The sequence below is a fragment of the Scyliorhinus torazame genome, chromosome 5, assembly GCF_047496885.1.
Source record: "Scyliorhinus torazame isolate Kashiwa2021f chromosome 5, sScyTor2.1, whole genome shotgun sequence".
NCBI classification, from domain to species: Eukaryota; Metazoa; Chordata; class Chondrichthyes; order Carcharhiniformes; family Scyliorhinidae; genus Scyliorhinus; species Scyliorhinus torazame.
Window position 1 is genome coordinate 134,824,336 of NC_092711.1, and position 23,503 is coordinate 134,847,838.

Here is a 23,503-nt window from a genome sequence, read left to right on the forward strand (position 1 = left end):
TAGGATAGCGGACCAGACCCCAACATTTATTAGGATAGAGGACCAGTTCCCAACATTTATTAGGATAGCGGACCAGACCCCAACATTTATTAGGATAGGGGACCAGACCCCAACATTTATTAGGATAGCGACCAGACCCCAACATTTATTAGGATAGTGACCAGACTCCAACATTCATTCGGATAGCGACCAGACCCCAACATTTATTAGGATAGCGACCAGACCCCAACATTTATTAGGATAGCGGACCAGACCCCAACATTTATTAGGATAGCGGACCAGACCCCAATAATTATTAGGATAGCGACCAGACCCCAACATTTATTAGGATTGCGACCAGACCCCAATATTTATTAGGATAGCTGACCAGACCCCAACATTTATTAGGATAGCGACCAGACCCCAACATTTATTAGGATAGCGACCAGACTCCAATATTTATTAGGATAGCGACCAGACCCCAACATTTATTAGGATAGTGACCAGACTCCAATATTTATTAGGATAGCAGACCAGACCCCAACATTTATTAGGATAGAGGACCAGACCCCTACATTTATAAGGGTAGCGACCAGACCCCAACATTTATTAGGATAGCGGACCAGACCCCAACATTTATTAGGTTACTGGACCAGACCCCAACATTTATTAGGATAGCGGACCAGACCCCAACATTTATTAGGATAGTGGACCAGTCCCCAACATTTATTTGGATAGTGGACCAGTCCCCAACATTTATTAGGATAGCGGACCAGACCCCAACATTTATTAGGATAGCGGTCCAGACCCCAACAATTATTAGGATAGAGGACCAGACACCAACATTTATCAGGATAGCGGACCAGACCCCAACATTCATTAGGTTACTGGAACAGACCCCAACATTTATTAGGATAGTGGACTAGTCCCCAACATTTATTAGGATAGCGGACCAGACCCCAACATTTATTAGGATAGGGGACCAGACCCCAACATTTATTAGGATAGAGGACCAGACCCCAACATTTATTCGGATAGAGGACCAGACCCCAACATTTATTAGGATAGCGGACCAGACCCCAACATTTATTAGGATAGAGGACCAGTCCCCAACATTTATTAGGATAGCGGACCAGACCCCAACATTTATTAGGATAGGGGACCAGACCCCAACATTTATTAGGATAGCGACCAGACCCCAACATTTATTAGGAAAGCGACCAGACCCCAACATTTATTAGGATAGCGACCAGACCCCAACATTTATTAGGATAGCGACCAGACCCCAACATTTATTAGGATAGCGGACCAGACCCCAACATTTATTAGGATAGCGGACCAGACCCCAATATTTATTAGGATAGCGACCAGACCCCAACATTTATTAGGATTGCGACCAGACCCCAATATTTATTAGGATAGCTGACCAGACCCCAACATTTATTAGGATAGCGACCAGACCCCAACATTTATTAGGATAGCGACCAGACTCCAATATTTATTAGGCTAGCGACCAGACCCCAACATTTATTAGGATAATGACCAGACTCCAATATTTATTAGGATAGCAGACCAGACCCCAACATTTATTAGGATAGAGGACCAGACCCCTACATTTATTAGGGTAGCGACCAGACCCCAACATTTATTAGGATAGCGGACCAGACCCCAACATTTATTAGGTTACTGGACCAGACCACAACATTCATTAGGTTACTGGACCAGACCCCAACATTTATTAGGATAGCGGACCAGACCCCAACATTTATTAGGATAGAGGACCAGTCCCCAACATTTATTTGGATAGTGGACCAGTCCCCAACATTTATTAGGATAGCGGACCAGACCCCAACATTTATTAGGATAGCGGACCAGACCCCAACATTTATTAGGATAGAGGACCAGACCCGAACATTTATTCGGATAGAGGACCAGACCCCAACATTTATCAGGATAGCGGACCAGTCCCCAACATTTATTAGGATAGCGGACCAGACCTCAACATTTATTAGGATAGAGGACCAGTCCCCAACATTTATTAGGATAGAGGACCAGTCCCCAACATTTATTAGGATAGCGGACCAGACCCCAACATTTATTAGGATAGCGGACCAGACCCCAACATTTATTAGGATAGAGGACCAGACCCCAATATTTATTAGGATAGCGGACCAGACCCAACATTTATTAGGGTAGAGACCAGACCCCAACATTTATTAGGATAGCGACCAGAGCCCAACATTTATTAGGTTACTGGACCAGACCCCAACATTTACTAGGATCCTGGACCACACACCAACATTTATTAGGATAGCGGACCAGACCCCAACATTCATTAGGTTACTGGAACAGACCCCAACATTTATTAGGATAGCGGACCAGACCCCAACATTTATTAGGATAGAGGACCAGTCCCCAACATTTATTAGGATAGGGGACCAGACCCCAACATTTATCAGGATAGGGGACCAGACCCCAACATTTATTAGGATAGAGGACCAGACCCCAACATTTATTTGAATAGTGGACCAGTCCCCAACATTTATTAGGATAGCGGACCAGACCCCAATATTTATTCGGATAGAGGACCAGTCCCCAACATTTATTAGGATAGCGGACCAGACCCCAACATTTATGAGGATAGCGGACCAGACCCCAACATTTATTAGGATAGAGGACCAGACCCCAACATTTATCAGGATAGGGGACCAGACCCCAACATTTATTAGGATAGGGGACCAGTCCCCAAACATTTATTCGGATAGAGGACCAGACCCCAACATTTATTAGGATAGAGGACCAGACTCCAAACATTTATTCGGATAGAAGACCAGACCCCAACATTTATTCGGATAGAGGACCAGACCCCAACATTTATTAGGATAGAGGACCAGACCCCAAACATTTATTCGGATAGAGGACCAGACCCCAACATTTATCAGGATAGCGGACCAGACCCCAACATTTATCAGGATAGAGGACCAGTCCCCAACATTTATTAGGATAGGGGACCAGACCCCAACATTTATTAGGATAGCGGACCAGAACTCAACATTTATTAGGATAGAGGACCAGACCCCAACATTTATTAGGATAGCGACCAGACCCCAACATTTATTAGGATAGCGACCAGACCCCAACATTTATTCGGATAGCGACCAGACCCCAACATTTATTAGGATAGAGGACCAGACCCCAACATTTATTAGGATAGAGGACCAGACCCCAACATTTATTAAGATAGGGGACCAGACCCCAACATTTATTAGGATAGAGGACCAGACCCCAACATTTATTAGGATAGAGGACCAGACCCCAACATTTATTAGGATAGAGGACCAGACCCCAACATTTATTAGGATAACGGACCAGACCCCAACATTTATTAGAATAGCGGACCAGACCCCAACATTTATTAGGATAGAGGACCAGACCCCAACATTTATTAGGATAGCGGACCAGTCCCCTACATTTATTAGGATAGAGGACCAGACCCCAACATTTATTAGGATAGAGGACCAGACCCCAACATTTATTAGGATAGCGGACCAGTCCCCTACATTTATTAGGATAGAGGACCAGACCCCAACATTTATTAGGATAGGGGACCAGACCCCAACATTTATTAGGATAGAGGACCAGACCCTAACATTTATTAGGATAGAGGACCAGTCACCTACATTTATTAGGTTAGAGGACCAGACCCCAACATTTATTAGGATAGGGGACTAGACCCCAACATTTATTAGGATAGAGGACCAGACCCCAACATTTATTAGGATAACGGACCAGACCCCAACATTTATTAGGATAGAGGACCAGACCCCAACATTTATTAGGATAGAGGACCAGACCCCAACATTTATTAGGATAGCGACCAGACCCCAACATTTATTAGGATAGAGGACCAGACCCCAACATTTATTAGGATAGAGGACCAGACCCCAACATTTATTAGGATAACGGACCAGATCCCAACATTTATTAGAATAGCGGACCAGACCCCAACATTTATTAGGATAGAGGACCAGACCCCAACATTTATTAGGATAGCGGACCAGTCCCCTACATTTATTAGGATAGAGGACCAGACCCCAACATTTATTAGGATAGGGGACCAGACCCCAACATTTATTAGGATAGAGGACCAGACCCTAACATTTATTAGGATAGAGGACCAGTCACCTACATTTATTAGGTTAGAGGACCAGACCCCAACATTTATTAGGATTGGGGACTAGACCCCAACATTTATTAGGATAGTGGACCAGACCCTAACATTTATTAGGATAGAGGACCAATCACCTACATTTATTAGGATAGAGGACCAGACCCCAACATTTATTAGGATAGAGGACCAGACCCTAACATTTATTAGGATAGAGGACCAGTCCCCAACATTTATTAGGATAGGGGACCAGACCCCAACATTTATTAGGATAGGGGACCAGACCCCAACATTTATTAGGATAGCGACCAGACCCCAACATTTATTAGGATAGCGACCAGACCCCAACATTTATTAGGATAGAGGACCAGACCCCAACATTTATTAGGATAGATGACCTGTCCCCAACATTTATTAGGATAGCGACCAGACCCCAACATTTATTAGGATAGAGGACCAGTCCCCAACATTTATTTGGATAGTGGACCAGACCCCAACATTTATTAGGATAGCGGACCAGACCCCAACATTTATTAGGATAGCGGACCAGACCTCAACATTTATTAGGATAGAGGACCAGACCCGAACATTTATTAGGATAGCGGACCAGACCCCAACATTTATTAGGATAGCGGACCAGACCCCAACATTTATTAGGATAGAGGACCAGTCCCCAACATTTATTAGGATAGTGGACCAGTCCCCAACATTCATTAGGATAGCGACCAGACCCCAACATTTATTAGGATAGCGACCAGACCCCAACATTTATTAGGATAGCGGACCAGACCCCAACATTTATTAGGATAGCGGACCAGACCCCACTAATTATTAGGATAGCGACCAGACCCCAACATTTATTAGGATTGCGACCAGACCCCAATATTTATTAGGATAGCTGACCAGACCCCAACATTTATTAGGATAGCGACCAGACCCCAACATTTATTAGGATAGCGACCAGACTCCAATATTTATTAGGATAGCGACCAGACCCCAACATTTATTAGGATAGAGGACCAGACCCCAACATTTATTAGGATAGAGGACCAGACCCCAACATTTATTAGGATAACGGACCAGATCCCAACATTTATTAGAATAGCGGACCAGACCCCAACATTTATTAGGATAGAGGACCAGACCCCAACATTTATTAGGATAGCGGACCAGTCCCCTACATTTATTAGGATAGAGGACCAGACCCCAACATTTATTAGGATAGGGGACCAGACCCCAACATTTATTAGGATAGAGGACCAGACCCTAACATTTATTAGGATAGAGGACCAGTCACCTACATTTATTAGGTTAGAGGACCAGACCCCAACATTTATTAGGATTGGGGACTAGACCCCAACATTTATTAGGATAGTGGACCAGACCCTAACATTTATTAGGATAGAGGACCAATCACCTACATTTATTAGGATAGAGGACCAGACCCCAACATTTATTAGGATAGAGGACCAGACCCTAACATTTATTAGGATAGAGGACCAGTCCCCAACATTTATTAGGATAGGGGACCAGACCCCAACATTTATTAGGATAGGGGACCAGACCCCAACATTTATTAGGATAGCGACCAGACCCCAACATTTATTAGGATAGCGACCAGACCCCAACATTTATTAGGATAGAGGACCAGACCCCAACATTTATTAGGATAGATGACCAGTCCCCAACATTTATTAGGATAGCGACCAGACCCCAACATTTATTAGGATAGAGGACCAGTCCCCAACATTTATTTGGATAGTGGACCAGACCCCAACATTTATTAGGATAGCGGACCAGACCCCAACATTTATTAGGATAGCGGACCAGACCTCAACATTTATTAGGATAGAGGACCAGACCCGAACATTTATTAGGATAGCGGACCAGACCCCAACATTTATTAGGATAGCGGACCAGACCCCAACATTTATTAGGATAGAGGACCAGTCCCCAACATTTATTAGGATAGCGGACCAGTCCCCAACATTCATTAGGATAGCGACCAGACCCCAACATTTATTAGGATAGCGACCAGACCCCAACATTTATTAGGATAGCGGACCAGACCCCAACATTTATTAGGATAGCGGACCAGACCCCACTAATTATTAGGATAGCGACCAGACCCCAACATTTATTAGGATTGCGACCAGACCCCAATATTTATTAGGATAGCTGACCAGACCCCAACATTTATTAGGATAGCGACCAGACCCCAACATTTATTAGGATAGCGACCAGACTCCAATATTTATTAGGATAGCGACCAGACCCCAACATTTATTAGGATAGTGACCAGACTCCAATATTTATTAGGATAGCAGACCAGACCCCAACATTTATTAGGATAGAGGACCAGACCCCTACATTTATAAGGGTAGCGACCAGACCCCAACATTTATTAGGATAGCGGACCAGACCCCAACATTTATTAGGTTACTGGACCAGACCCCAACATTTATTAGGATAGCGGACCAGACCCCAACATTTATTAGGATAGCGGACCAGTCCCCTACATTTATTAGGATAGAGGACCAGACCCCAACATTTATTAGGATAGAGGACCAGACCCCAACATTTATTAGGATAGCGGACCAGTCCCCTACATTTATTAGGATAGAGGACCAGACCCCAACATTTATTAGGATAGGGGACCAGACCCCAACATTTATTAGGATAGAGGACCAGACCCTAACATTTATTAGGATAGAGGACCAGTCACCTACATTTATTAGGTTAGAGGACCAGACCCCAACATTTATTAGGATAGGGGACTAGACCCCAACATTTATTAGGATAGAGGACCAGACCCCAACATTTATTAGGATAACGGACCAGACCCCAACATTTATTAGGATAGAGGACCAGACCCCAACATTTATTAGGATAGAGGACCAGACCCCAACATTTATTAGGATAGCGACCAGACCCCAACATTTATTAGGATAGAGGACCAGACCCCAACATTTATTAGGATAGAGGACCAGACCCCAACATTTATTAGGATAACGGACCAGATCCCAACATTTATTAGAATAGCGGACCAGACCCCAACATTTATTAGGATAGAGGACCAGACCCCAACATTTATTAGGATAGCGGACCAGTCCCCTACATTTATTAGGATAGAGGACCAGACCCCAACATTTATTAGGATAGGGGACCAGACCCCAACATTTATTAGGATAGAGGACCAGACCCTAACATTTATTAGGATAGAGGACCAGTCACCTACATTTATTAGGTTAGAGGACCAGACCCCAACATTTATTAGGATTGGGGACTAGACCCCAACATTTATTAGGATAGTGGACCAGACCCTAACATTTATTAGGATAGAGGACCAATCACCTACATTTATTAGGATAGAGGACCAGACCCCAACATTTATTAGGATAGAGGACCAGACCCTAACATTTATTAGGATAGAGGACCAGTCCCCAACATTTATTAGGATAGGGGACCAGACCCCAACATTTATTAGGATAGGGGACCAGACCCCAACATTTATTAGGATAGCGACCAGACCCCAACATTTATTAGGATAGCGACCAGACCCCAACATTTATTAGGATAGAGGACCAGACCCCAACATTTATTAGGATAGATGACCTGTCCCCAACATTTATTAGGATAGCGACCAGACCCCAACATTTATTAGGATAGAGGACCAGTCCCCAACATTTATTTGGATAGTGGACCAGACCCCAACATTTATTAGGATAGCGGACCAGACCCCAACATTTATTAGGATAGCGGACCAGACCTCAACATTTATTAGGATAGAGGACCAGACCCGAACATTTATTAGGATAGCGGACCAGACCCCAACATTTATTAGGATAGCGGACCAGACCCCAACATTTATTAGGATAGAGGACCAGTCCCCAACATTTATTAGGATAGTGGACCAGTCCCCAACATTCATTAGGATAGCGACCAGACCCCAACATTTATTAGGATAGCGACCAGACCCCAACATTTATTAGGATAGCGGACCAGACCCCAACATTTATTAGGATAGCGGACCAGACCCCACTAATTATTAGGATAGCGACCAGACCCCAACATTTATTAGGATTGCGACCAGACCCCAATATTTATTAGGATAGCTGACCAGACCCCAACATTTATTAGGATAGCGACCAGACCCCAACATTTATTAGGATAGCGACCAGACTCCAATATTTATTAGGATAGCGACCAGACCCCAACATTTATTAGGATAGAGGACCAGACCCCAACATTTATTAGGATAGAGGACCAGACCCCAACATTTATTAGGATAACGGACCAGATCCCAACATTTATTAGAATAGCGGACCAGACCCCAACATTTATTAGGATAGAGGACCAGACCCCAACATTTATTAGGATAGCGGACCAGTCCCCTACATTTATTAGGATAGAGGACCAGACCCCAACATTTATTAGGATAGGGGACCAGACCCCAACATTTATTAGGATAGAGGACCAGACCCTAACATTTATTAGGATAGAGGACCAGTCACCTACATTTATTAGGTTAGAGGACCAGACCCCAACATTTATTAGGATTGGGGACTAGACCCCAACATTTATTAGGATAGTGGACCAGACCCTAACATTTATTAGGATAGAGGACCAATCACCTACATTTATTAGGATAGAGGACCAGACCCCAACATTTATTAGGATAGAGGACCAGACCCTAACATTTATTAGGATAGAGGACCAGTCCCCAACATTTATTAGGATAGGGGACCAGACCCCAACATTTATTAGGATAGGGGACCAGACCCCAACATTTATTAGGATAGCGACCAGACCCCAACATTTATTAGGATAGCGACCAGACCCCAACATTTATTAGGATAGAGGACCAGACCCCAACATTTATTAGGATAGATGACCAGTCCCCAACATTTATTAGGATAGCGACCAGACCCCAACATTTATTAGGATAGAGGACCAGTCCCCAACATTTATTTGGATAGTGGACCAGACCCCAACATTTATTAGGATAGCGGACCAGACCCCAACATTTATTAGGATAGCGGACCAGACCTCAACATTTATTAGGATAGAGGACCAGACCCGAACATTTATTAGGATAGCGGACCAGACCCCAACATTTATTAGGATAGCGGACCAGACCCCAACATTTATTAGGATAGAGGACCAGTCCCCAACATTTATTAGGATAGCGGACCAGTCCCCAACATTCATTAGGATAGCGACCAGACCCCAACATTTATTAGGATAGCGACCAGACCCCAACATTTATTAGGATAGCGGACCAGACCCCAACATTTATTAGGATAGCGGACCAGACCCCACTAATTATTAGGATAGCGACCAGACCCCAACATTTATTAGGATTGCGACCAGACCCCAATATTTATTAGGATAGCTGACCAGACCCCAACATTTATTAGGATAGCGACCAGACCCCAACATTTATTAGGATAGCGACCAGACTCCAATATTTATTAGGATAGCGACCAGACCCCAACATTTATTAGGATAGTGACCAGACTCCAATATTTATTAGGATAGCAGACCAGACCCCAACATTTATTAGGATAGAGGACCAGACCCCTACATTTATAAGGGTAGCGACCAGACCCCAACATTTATTAGGATAGCGGACCAGACCCCAACATTTATTAGGTTACTGGACCAGACCCCAACATTTATTAGGATAGCGGACCAGACCCCAACATTTATTAGGATAGTGGACCTGTCCCCAACATTTATTTGGATAGTGGACCAGTCCCCAACATTTATTAGGATAGCGGACCAGACCCCAACATTTATTAGGATAGCGGACCAGACCCCAACAATTATTAGGATAGAGGACCAGACCCCAACATTTATCAGGATAGCGGACCAGTCCCCAACATTTATTAGGATAGCGGACCACACCCCAACATTTATTAGGATAGAGGACCAGTCCCCAACATTTATTAGGATAGAGAACCAGTCCCCAACATTTATTAGGATAGCGGACCAGACCCCAACATTTATTAGGATAGCGACCAGACCCCAACATTTATTAGGATAGCGACCAGACCCCAACATTTATTCGGATAGCGACCAGACCCCAACATTTATTAGGATAGAGGACCAGACCCCAATATTTATTAGGATAGCGGACCAGACCCCAACATTTATTAGGGTAGCGACCAGACCCCAACATTTATTAGGATAGCGACCAGACCCCAACATTTATTAGGTTACTGGACCAGACCCCAACATTTACTAGGATCCTGGACCAGACACCAACATTTATTAGGGTAGCGGACCAGACCCCAACATTCATTAGGTTACTGGAACAGACCCCAACATTTATTAGGATAGTGGACTAGTCCCCAACATTTATTAGGATAGCGGACCAGACCCCAACATTTATTAGGATAGGGGACCAGACCCCAACATTTATTAGGATAGAGGACCAGACCCCAACATTTATTCGGATAGAGGACCAGACCCCAACATTTATTAGGATAGCGGACCAGACCCCAACATTTATTAGGATAGAGGACCAGTCCCCAACATTTATTAGGATAGCGGACCAGACCCCAACATTTATTAGGATAGGGGACCAGACCCCAACATTTATTAGGATAGCGACCAGACCCCAACATTTATTAGGATAGCGACCAGACCCCAACATTTATTAGGATAGCGACCAGACCCCAACATTTATTAGGATAGCGACCAGACCCCAACATTTATTAGGATAGCGGACCAGACCCCAACATTTATTAGGATAGCGGACCAGACCCCAATATTTATTAGGATAGCGACCAGACCCCAACATTTATTAGGATTGCGAGCAGACCCCAATATTTATTAGGATAGCTGACCAGACCCCAACATTTATTAGGATAGCGACCAGACCCCAACATTTATTAGGATAGCGACCAGACTCCAATATTTATTAGGATAGCGACCAGACCCCAACATTTATTAGGATAATGACCAGACTCCAATATTTATTAGGATAGCAGACCAGACCCCAACATTTATTTGAGGATAGAGGACCAAACCCCTACATTTATTAGGGTAGCGACCAGACCCCAACATTAATTAGGATAGCGGACCAGACCCCAACATTTATTAGGTTACTGGACCAGACCCCAACATTCATTAGGTTACTGGACCAGACCCCAACATTTATTAGGATAGCGGACCAGACCCCAACATTTATTAGGATAGAGGACCAGTCCCCAACATTTATTTGGATAGTGGACCAGTCCCCAACATTTATTAGGATAGCGGACCAGACCCCAACATTTATTAGGATAGCGGACCAGACCCCAACATTTATTAGGATAGAGGACCAGACCCGAACATTTATTCGGATGGAGGACCAGACCCCAACATTTATCAGGATAGCGGACCAGTCCCCAACATTTATTAGGATAGCGGACCAGACCTCAACATTTATTTGGATAGAGGACCAGTCCCCAACATTTATTAGGATAGAGGACCAGTCCCCAACATTTATTAGGATAGCGGACCAGACGCCAACATTTATTAGGATAGCGGACCAGACCCCAACATTTATTCGGATAGAGGACAAGTTCCCAACATTTATTAGGATAGCGGACCAGACCCCAACATTTATCAGGATAGCGGACCAGACCCCAACATTTATTAGGATAGCGGACCAGACCCCAACATTTATTAGGATACTGGAGCAGACCCCAACATTTATTAGGATAGCGACCAGACCCCAACATTTATTAGGATAGAGGACCAGACCCCAATATTTATTAGGATAGCGGACCAGACCCAACATTTATTTGGGTAGAGACCAGACCCCAACATTTATTAGGATAGCGACCAGACCCCAACATTTATTAGGTTACTGGACCAGACCCCAACATTTACTAGGATCCTGGACCACACACCAACATTTATTAGGATAGCGGACCAGACCCCAACATTCATTAGGTTACTGGAACAGACCCCAACATTTATTAGGATAGCGGACCAGACCCCAACATTTATTAGGATAGAGGACCAGTCCCCAACATTTATTTGGATAGGGGACCAGACCCCAACATTTATCAGGATAGGGGACCAGACCCCAACATTTATTAGGATAGAGGACCAGACCCCAACATTTATTTGAATAGTGGACCAGTCCCCAACATTTATTAGGATAGCGGACCAGACCCCAATATTTATTCGGATAGAGGACCAGTCCCCAACATTTATTAGGATAGCGGACCAGACCCCAACATTTATGAGGATAGCGGACCAGACCCCAACATTTATTAGGATAGAGGACCAGACCCCAACATTTATCAGGATAGGGGACCAGACCCCAACATTTATTAGGATAGGGGACCAGTCCCCAAACATTTATTCGGATAGAGGACCAGACCCCAACATTTATTAGGATAGAGGACCAGACCCCAAACATTTATTCGGATAGAGGACCAGACCCCAACATTTATTCAGATAGAGGACCAGACCCCAACATTTATTAGGATAGAGGACCAGACCCCAAACATTTATTCGGATAGAGGACCAGACCCCAACATTTATCAGGATAGCGGACCAGACCCCAACATTTATCAGGATAGAGGACCAGTCCCCAACATTTATTAGGATAGGGGACCAGACCCCAACATTTATTAGGATAGCGGACCAGAACTCAACATTTATTAGGATAGAGGACCAGACCCCAACATTTATTAGGATAGCGACCAGACCCCAACATTTATTAGGATAGCGACCAGACCCCAACATTTATTCGGATAGCGACCAGACCCCAACATTTATTAGGATAGAGGACCAGACCCCAACATTTATTAGGATAGAGGACCAGACCCCAACATTTATTAAGATAGGGGACCAGACCCCAACATTTATTAGGATAGAGGACCAGACCCCAACATTTATTAGGATAGAGGACCAGACCCCAACATTTATTAGGATAGAGGACCAGACCCCAACATTTATTAGGATAACGGACCAGACCCCAACATTTATTAGAATAGCGGACCAGACCCCAACATTTATTAGGATAGAGGACCAGACCCCAACATTTATTAGGATAGCGGACCAGTCCCCTACATTTATTAGGATAGAGGACCAGACCCCAACATTTATTAGGATAGAGGACCAGACCCCAACATTTATTAGGATAGCGGACCAGTCCCCTACATTTATTAGGATAGAGGACCAGACCCCAACATTTATTAGGATAGGGGACCAGACCCCAACATTTATTAGGATAGAGGACCAGACCCTAACATTTATTAGGATAGAGGACCAGTCACCTACATTTATTAGGTTAGAGGACCAGACCCCAACATTTATTAGGATAGGGGACTAGACCCCAACATTTATTAGGATAGAGGACCAGACCCCAACATTTATTAGGATAACGGACCAGACCCCAACATTTATTAGGATAGAGGACCAGACCCCAACATTTATTAGGATAGAGGACCAGACCCCAACATTTATTAGGATAGCGACCAGACCCCAACATTTATTAGGATAGAGGACCAGACCCCAACATTTATTAGGATAGAGGACCAGACCCCAACATTTATTAGGATAACGGACCAGACCCCAACATTTATTAGAATAGCGGACCAGACCCCAACATTTATTAGGATAGAGGACCAGACCCCAACATTTATTAGGATAGCGGACCAGTCCCCTACATTTATTAGGATAGAGGATATGACCCCAACATTTATTAGGATAGGGGACCAGACCCCAACATTTATTAGGATTGGGGACTAGACCCCAACATTTATTAGGATAGTGGACCAGACCCTAACATTTATTAGGATAGAGGACCAATCACCTACATTTATTAGGATAGAGGACCAGACCCCAACATTTATTAGGATAGAGGACCAGACCCTAACATTTATTCGGATAGAGGACCAGTTCCCAACATTTATTAGGATAGCGGACCAGACCCCAACATTTATCAGGATAGCGGACCAGACCCCAACATTTATTAGGATAGCGGACCAGACCCCAACATTTATTAGGATACTGGAGCAGACCCCAACATTTATTAGGATAGCGACCAGACCCCAACATTTATTAGGATAGAGGACCAGACCCCAATATTTATTAGGATAGCGGACCAGACCCAACATTTATTAGGGTAGAGACCAGACCCCAACATTTATTAGGATAGCGACCAGACCCCAACATTTATTAGGTTACTGGACCAGACCCCAACATTTACTAGGATCCTGGACCACACACCAACATTTATTAGGATAGCGGACCAGACCCCAACATTCATTAGGTTACTGGAACAGACCCCAACATTTATTAGGATAGCGGACCAGACCCCAACATTTATTAGGATAGAGGACCAGTCCCCAACATTTATTAGGATAGGGGACCAGACCCCAACATTTATCAGGATAGGGGACCAGACCCCAACATTTATTAGGATAGAGGACCAGACCCCAACATTTATTTGAATAGTGGACCAGTCCCCAACATTTATTAGGATAGCGGACCAGACCCCAATATTTATTCGGATAGAGGACCAGTCCCCAACATTTATTAGGATAGCGGACCAGACCCCAACATTTATGAGGATAGCGGACCAGACCCCAACATTTATTAGGATAGAGGACCAGACCCCAACATTTATCAGGATAGGGGACCAGACCCCAACATTTATTAGGATAGGGGACCAGTCCCCAAACATTTATTCGGATAGAGGACCAGACCCCAACATTTATTAGGATAGAGGACCAGACCCCAAACATTTATTCGGATAGAGGACCAGACCCCAACATTTATTCGGATAGAGGACCAGACCCCAACATTTATTAGGATAGAGGACCAGACCCCAACATTTATCAGGATAGCGGACCAGACCCCAACATTTATCAGGATAGAGGACCAGTCCCCAACATTTATTAGGATAGGGGACCAGACCCCAACATTTATTAGGATAGCGACCAGACCCCAACATTTATTAGGATAGCGACCAGACCCCAACATTTATTCGGATAGCGACCAGACCCCAACATTTATTAGGATAGAGGACCAGACCCCAACATTTATTAGGATAAAGGACCAGACCCCAACATTTATTAAGATAGGGGACCAGACCCCAACATTTATTAGGATAGAGGACCAGACCCCAACATTTATTAGGATAGAGGACCAGACCCCAACATTTATTAGGATAGAGGACCAGACCCCAACATTGATTAGGATAACGGACCAGACCCCAACATTTATTAGAATAGCGGACCAGACCCCAACATTTATTAGGATAGAGGACCAGACCCCAACATTTATTAGGATAGCGGACCAGTCCCCTACATTTATTAGGATAGAGGACCAGACCCCAACATTTATTAGGATAGAGGACCAGACCCCAACATTTATTAGGATAGCGGACCAGTCCCCTACATTTATTAGGATAGAGGACCAGACCCCAACATTTATTAGGATAGGGGACCAGACCCCAACATTTATTAGGATAGAGGACCAGACCCTAACATTTATTAGGATAGAGGACCAGTCACCTACATTTATTAGGTTAGAGGACCAGACCCCAACATTTATTAGGATAGGGGACTAGACCCCAACATTTATTAGGATAGAGGACCAGACCCCAACATTTATTAGGATAACGGACCAGACCCCAACATTTATTAGGATAGAGGACCAGACCCCAACATTTATTAGGATAGAGGACCAGACCCCAACATTTATTAGGATAGCGACCAGACCCCAACATTTATTAGGATAGAGGACCAGACCCCAACATTTATTAGGATAGAGGACCAGACCCCAACATTTATTAGGATAACGGACCAGACCCCAACATTTATTAGAATAGCGGACCAGACCCCAACATTTATTAGGATAGAGGACCAGACCCCAACATTTATTAGGATAGCGGACCAGTCCCCTACATTTATTAGGATAGAGGACCAGACCCCAACATTTATTAGGATAGGGGACCAGACCCCAACATTTATTAGGATAGAGGACCAGACCCTAACATTTATTAGGATAGAGGACCAGTCACCTACATTTATTAGGTTAGAGGACCAGACCCCAACATTTATTAGGATTGGGGACTAGACCCCAACATTTATTAGGATAGTGGACCAGACCCTAACATTTATTAGGATAGAGGACCAATCACCTACATTTATTAGGATAGAGGACCAGACCCCAACATTTATTAGGATAGAGGACCAGACCCTAACATTTATTAGGATAGAGGACCAGTCCCCAACATTTATTAGGATAGGGGACCAGACCCCAACATTTATTAGGATAGGGGACCAGACCCCAACATTTATTAGGATAGCGACCAGACCCCAACATTTATTAGGATAGCGACCAGACCCCAACATTTATTAGGATAGAGGACCAGACCCCAACATTTATTAGGATAGATGACCAGTCCCCAACATTTATTAGGATAGCGACCAGACCCCAACATTTATTAGGATAGAGGACCAGTCCCCAACATTTATTTGGATAGTGGACCAGACCCCAACATTTATTAGGATAGCGGACCAGACCCCAACATTTATTAGGATAGCGGACCAGACCCCAACATTTATTAGGATAGAGGACCAGACCCGAACATTTATTAGGATAGCGGACCAGACCCCAACATTTATTAGGATAGCGGACCAGACCCCAACATTTATTAGGATAGAGGACCAGTCCCCAACATTTATTAGGATAGCGGACCAGTCCCCAACATTTATTAGGATAGCGGACCAGTCCCCAACATTTATTAGGATAGAGGACCAGTCCCCAACATTTATTAGGATAGAGGACCAGACCCCAACATTTATTAGGATAGCGGACCAGACCCCAACATTTATTAGGATAGAGGACCAGTCCCCAACATTTATTAGGATAGAGGACCAGTCCCCAACATTTATTAGGATAGCGGACCAGACCCCAACATTTATTAGGATAGCGGACCAGACCCCAACATTTATTAGGATAGAGGACCAGACCCGAACATTTATTCGGATAGAGGACCAGACCCCAACATTTATCAGGATAGCGGACCAGTCCCCAACATTTATTAGGATAGCGGACCAGGCCTCAACATTTATTAGGATAGAGGACCAGTCCCCAACATTTATTAGGATAGAGGACCAGTCCCCAACATTTATTAGGATAGCGGACCAGACCCCAACATTTATTAGGATACTGGAGCAGACCCCAACATTTATTAGGATAGCGACCAGACCCCAACATTTATTAGGATAGAGGACCAGACCCCAATATTTATTAGGATAGCGGACCAGACCCCAACATTTATTAGGGTAGCGACCAGACCCCAACATATATTAGCATAGCGACCAGACCCCAACATTTATTAGGTTACTGGACCAGATCCCAACATTTACGAGGATCCTGGACCAGACACCAACATTTATTAGGATAGCGGACCAGACCCCAACATTCATTAGGTTACTGGAACAGACCCCAACATTTATTAGGATAGCGGACCAGACCCCAACATTTATTAGGATAGAGGACCAGACCCCAACATTTATTAGGATAGCGACCAGTCCCCAACATTTATTAGGATAGGGGACCAGACCCCAACATTTATCAGGATAGGGGACCAGTCCCCAACATTTATTAGGATAGAGGACCAGACCCCAACATTTATTTGAATAGTGGACCAGTCCCCAACATTTATTAGGATAGCGGACCAGACCCCAATATTTATTCGGATAGAGGACCAGTCCCCAACATTTATTAGGATAGCGGACCAGACCCCAACATTTATTAGGATAGCGGACCAGACCCCAACATTTATTAGGATAGAAGACCAGACCCCAAACATTTATTCGGATAGAGGACCAGACCCCAACATTTATCAGGATAGCGGACCAGACCCCAACATTTATTAGGATAGGGCTCCAGAACTCAACATTTATTAGGATAGAGGACCAGTCCCCAACATTTATTAGGATAGCGACCAGACCCCAACATTTATTAGGATAGAGGACCAGACCCCAACATTTATTGGGATAGAGGACCAGACCCCAACATTTATTAAGATAGGGGACCAGACCCCAACATTTATTAGGATAGAGGACCAGACCCCAACATTTATTAGGATAGGGGACCAGAACTCAACATTTATTAGGATAGAGGACCAGTCCCCAACATTTATTAGGATAGCGACCAGACCCCAACATTTATTAGGATAGAGGACCAGACCCCAACATTTATTGGGATAGAGGACCAGACCCCAACATTTATTAAGATAGGGGACCAGACCCCAACATTTATTAGGATAGAGGACCAGACCCCAACATTTATTAGGATAACGGACCAGACCCCAACATTTATTAGAATAGCGGACCAGACCCCAACATTTATTAGGATAGAGGACCAGACCCCAACATTTATTAGGATAGCGGACCAGTCCCCTACATTTATTAGGATAGAGGACCAGACCCCAACATTTATTAGGATAGGGGACCAGACCCCAACATTTATTAGGATAGAGGACCAGACCCTAACATTTATTAGGATAGAGGACCAATCACCTACATTTATTAGGATAGAGGACCAGACCCCAACATTTATTAGGATAGAGGACCAGACCCTAACATTTATTAGGATAGAGGACCAGTCCCCAACATTTATTAGGATAGGGGACCAGACCCCAACATTTATTAGGATAGCGACCAGACCCCAACATTTATTAGGATAGCGACCAGACCCCAACATTTATTAGGATAGAGGACCAGACCCCAACATTTATTCGGATAGATGACCAGTCCCCAACATTTATTAGGATAGCGACCAGACCCCAACATTTATTAGGATAGAGGACCAGACCCCAACATTTATTAGGATAGAGGACCAGACCCCAACATTTATTAGGATAGGGGACCAGACCCCAACATTTATTAGGATAGAGGACCAGACCCCAACATTTATTAGGATAGAGGACCAGACCCCAACATTTATTATGATAGAGGACCAGACCCCAACATTTATTAGGATAGAGGACCAGACCCCAACATTTATTAGGATAGCGGACCAGACCCCAACATTTATTAGAATAGCGGACCAGACCCCAACATTTATTAGAATAGCGGACCAGACCCGAACATTTATTAGGATAGAGGACCAGACCCCAACATTTATTAGGGTTGCGGACCAGTCACCTACATTTATTAGGATAGAGGACCAGACCCCAACATTTATTAGGATAGGGGACCAGACCCCAACATTTATTAGGATAGAGGACCAGACCCTAACATTTATTAGGATAGAGGACCAGACCCCAACATTTATTAGGATAGGGGACCAGACCCCACATTTATTAAGATAGAGGACCAGACCCCAACATTTATTAGGATAGGGGACCAGACCCCACATTTATTAAGATAGAGGACCAGACCCCAACATTTATTAGGATAGCGGACCAGTCCCCTACATTTATTAGGATTGGGGACCAGACCCCAACATTTATTAGGATAGGGGACCAGACTCCAACATTTATTAGGATAGCGGACAAGACCCCAACATTTATTAGGATAGAGGACCAGACCCCAACATTTATTAGGATAGCGGACCAGACCCCAACATTTATTAGGATAGGGGACCAGACCCCAACATTTATTAGGATAGCGACCAGATCCCAACATTTATTAGGATAGCGAACAGACCCCTACATTTATTAGGATAGCGACCAGACCCCAACATTTATTAGGATAGCGACCAGACCCCAACATTTATTAGGATAGCGACCAGATCCCAACATTTATTAGGATAGCGACCAGACCCCTACATTTATTAGGATAGCGACGAGACCCCAACATTTATTAGGATAGCGACCAGACCCCAACATTTATTAGGATAGGGGACCAGACCCCAACATTTATTAGGATAGCGACCAGACCCCAACATTTATTAGGATAGCGGACCAGACCCCAACATTTATTAGGATAGCGACCAGACCCCAACATTTATTAGGATAGCGGACCAGACCCCAATATTTATTAGGATAGCGACCAGACCCCAACATTTATTAGGATAGCGACCAGACCCCAACATTTATTAGGATAGGGGACCAGACCCCAACATTTATTAGGATAGCGACCACACCCCAACATTTATTAGGATAGCGACCAGACCCCAACATTTATTAGGATAGCGGACCAGACCCCAACATTTATTAGGATTCTCGATCAAACCCCAACATTTATTAGGATAGAGGACCAGACCCCAACATTTATTAGGATACTGGACCAGACCCCAACATTTATTAGGATACTGGATCAAACCCCAACATTTATTAGGATAGAGGACCAGACACCAACATTTATTCGGATAGTGGACCAGTCCCCAACATTTATTAGGATAGCGGACCAGACCCCAACATTTATTAGGATAGCGGACCAGACACCAACATTTATTAGGTTACTGGACCAGACCCCAACATTTATTAGGATACTGGATCAGACCCCAACATTTATTAGGATAGCGGACCAGACCCCAACATTTATTAGGATACTGGATCAGACCCCAATATTTATTAGGATAGTGGTCCTGCCCTCTCCCCATAACCCTCCATCCCGCTAATAATTAAAAACCTATCTACCTGCACTTTAAACTTGTTTAGTGTCCCGACGCCCACTGCTCTCTGGGGTACAGAATTCCACAGATTCACGGCCCTGTGAGTGAAGCCATTCCTCCTCATTGCTGTTTTAAATCTGTCCCCCGCCCACCGCTCTCAGCCTGAAACGATGTCCCCTCATTCCAGAATGTTCTACAAGGGAGACACCCATTGTCCGACTACCTTGTCAATCCCCCTTTAGCATCTTATAGACCTCAATGTGATCTCCTCTCATTCTTCTAAACTCCAGCGAGTATAGGCCTAAACTGCTCAATCTCTCTGCATAAGACAAGTCCTTCACCCCTGGACTCAACCTAGTGAACCTTCTCTGAACCGTCACTATTGCATTTACATCCTTCCTCAAGTAAATGGAACAAAATGGACCGCAGTCCTTCAGATGTGGTCTCACCAATGGCCTATAGAGTTGCAACAACACCTCCCTACTTTTCTACTCTGTTCCATTATCAGTGAATGCCAAGTGGTTGAGGGGAATCATTTCAATGTGTTTAAAAGTGGAGGAAACCAGACCAATGCATGAGGGGAACCGGAATGAAAGGATAGGTTGATGGGGAGGGCGGAGGCTGGGGGTGATGGAGGGGTTGGGGAGATTATGTACAGGAGGGAGAAAGCTCGTGCGGAGCTAAAAACCAGTATGGGGATGAGATGGGACGAATGGCCTGTCGTCCGTGCTTGAAATTGGGACGCGAGCCACTGTTGACCGAGGTTGGGAAACGGGACCGATGTTCTGTCCGTCACCCCCAACCCCCAAGAGCCGACCAGGAGACCCTCGCCTGGGGGGGGGAAAGGTCTGCTCCCAATCTGCTCATCCTGAACTTCTGTCTTTCTTCCTTCCAACCCCCCCCGCCCCCCCACCCCCCCACCCCCACACCCTCCGCCCCGAACACCCGCATTCCCTCCCTCACAGGCTCCGTCCTGTCTGATCCTACAGATGCCTCGGTTCGGGAAGAATTTCAAGATGTTCGACCTGGTCCTCCCCACGCTGGAGCTAAACATCACCGACCTGTTGGAGGACAGTGAGTTCAGGGGTCAGGGGTCAGAGGGAGCGGGGGGGGGGTTGTAGGCCAGGGTGTTGGGGTTAGGGGCGGAGGTGTTTCCAGTCGCAGCTCCCTGGAGGAGAGTCACAACGGATTCTGTGACAAAAGGGGGGCACGGAAGCTGATGTCAAAGGTCCCCTGGCCCGCCCGTTGGTGGACGCGAGGGGTTGGGGAGGTGTGAGAGCGAGTAATCCTCACTACCCAGCGACCTCAATTAGTATCCCTCAGCCAACAGCTGGGGAGTTGGTGCCACAGTGGTAACGCCACTGGGCTAGTAGGGGCGCGAGGGTGGGGCAGGGGTTTGGTGGGGGGGGATACAAGGGTTTAAAACCCACCAACGGCAGCCAGTGGAATTTAAATGCAATTTTTGAAATCTGGAATATATGGCGCTAATCCCGGTACTGATGACCCAGACAACCATCATTGATTGTCACAAACAAAAACCCATCTGGTTCAGTGATGTTACTCCTTTGGGGAAGGGAAACGTGCCATCCTTACACCGGTCTGGCCTCCATCGGGCGTGCACGTCGGCGTTCCTGGAACATGGGCGTGAAACACGTTCCTAGTCAGCCCCGGACTGCGCCATGGGAATGGCTGAGTGCTGCCCGTGGAAGGAAAGGGAAGAGAGCGGGCACTGAGAAAAAGGAGGTGCAGGGCTGGCGTTTCTCGTGTGCCTCGTCGGCCGGGAGGGTGTTGGGTTGGGGGGGCTTTTTACAGCCGCTTGCTGAACTGCCTCTGAGAGCTGCGGACCCGGGAAAGATAAAGCGGGATAGGAAAAACGATGCCAAGCGTATCTGTGCGGTGCGTTCAAACAGAAACCTCAGTCCACCCCCAGTTTTTAAATTGTTTTATTTCACCCCGGGTGCTTCAGCCCGTCCCAGTCGAGGTTGAAGCTAAAACATAAAATGCCTCCTGGCCAATTGGCTCCCACCCGCCCCCTGCGACCGTGAAAGCATGTTCCAGTCGCCCCCCCTTTTTAAAAAATAAATTTAGAGTGCCCAATTCATTATTTCCAATTAACGGGCAATTTCCTGTGGCCAATCCACCTGCCCTGCATATCTTTGGGTTGTGGGGGCGAAACCCACGCAAACACGGGGAGAATGTGCAAACTCCACACGGACAGTGACCCAGAGCCGGGATCGAACCTGGGACCTCGGCACAGTGAGTCAGCAGTGCTAAACACTGCCCCACCGTGCTGTCCTCAATCGGCCCCCTTAATGGGCTGAATCACCCGCTCGATTGCCAACGGGTTGTTATGGGCCAGGGTTTAAAAAAAATCCAAAGTATATGATGGAGTTCACCTGACCTATAACTTTTTGTTGAATTTTGCTGGGTTGAGCACAAGAGCCTGCCTTTCAGGTGTCATTCGACGGACTTCTTCGGCGCTTTTAATCCAAAAAACAATATTTATTCTAAGAATTTAGTTCACATTTGTATAACCCCACACAGTAAGCATTTTTATCAATTACAAACATAAAGACCCCACACAGCTACAGTAATCTATGTATAATCCTTAATGAATTCCCCCTTAACTGTTCCAATTCAATAACAAAATCCAAGTAAAACCAGAAACCCCTTTTGAAAGGTGTGGCCCAGCACACGGCACTCTTACTGGTATGAGACTTGTTATTGATGCTCTGTTCCCCTCTTCAAACAGCAGGTTTGAATTCC

General features: G+C 45.1%; 1 protein-coding gene across 1 annotated transcript in view; it reads left to right on the top strand.

The window, feature by feature from the left end:
* Positions 1–23,503, top strand: part of LOC140419822 (ubiquitin carboxyl-terminal hydrolase CYLD-like) — a 234,610-nt gene that overhangs the window by 187,750 nt on the left and 23,357 nt on the right. The window contains exon 13 of the mRNA XM_072503845.1: positions 21,703–21,811. Within this exon, the coding sequence (XP_072359946.1) occupies positions 21,703–21,811 (109 nt within the window). The remainder of the gene's footprint in view (positions 1–21,702; positions 21,812–23,503) is intronic.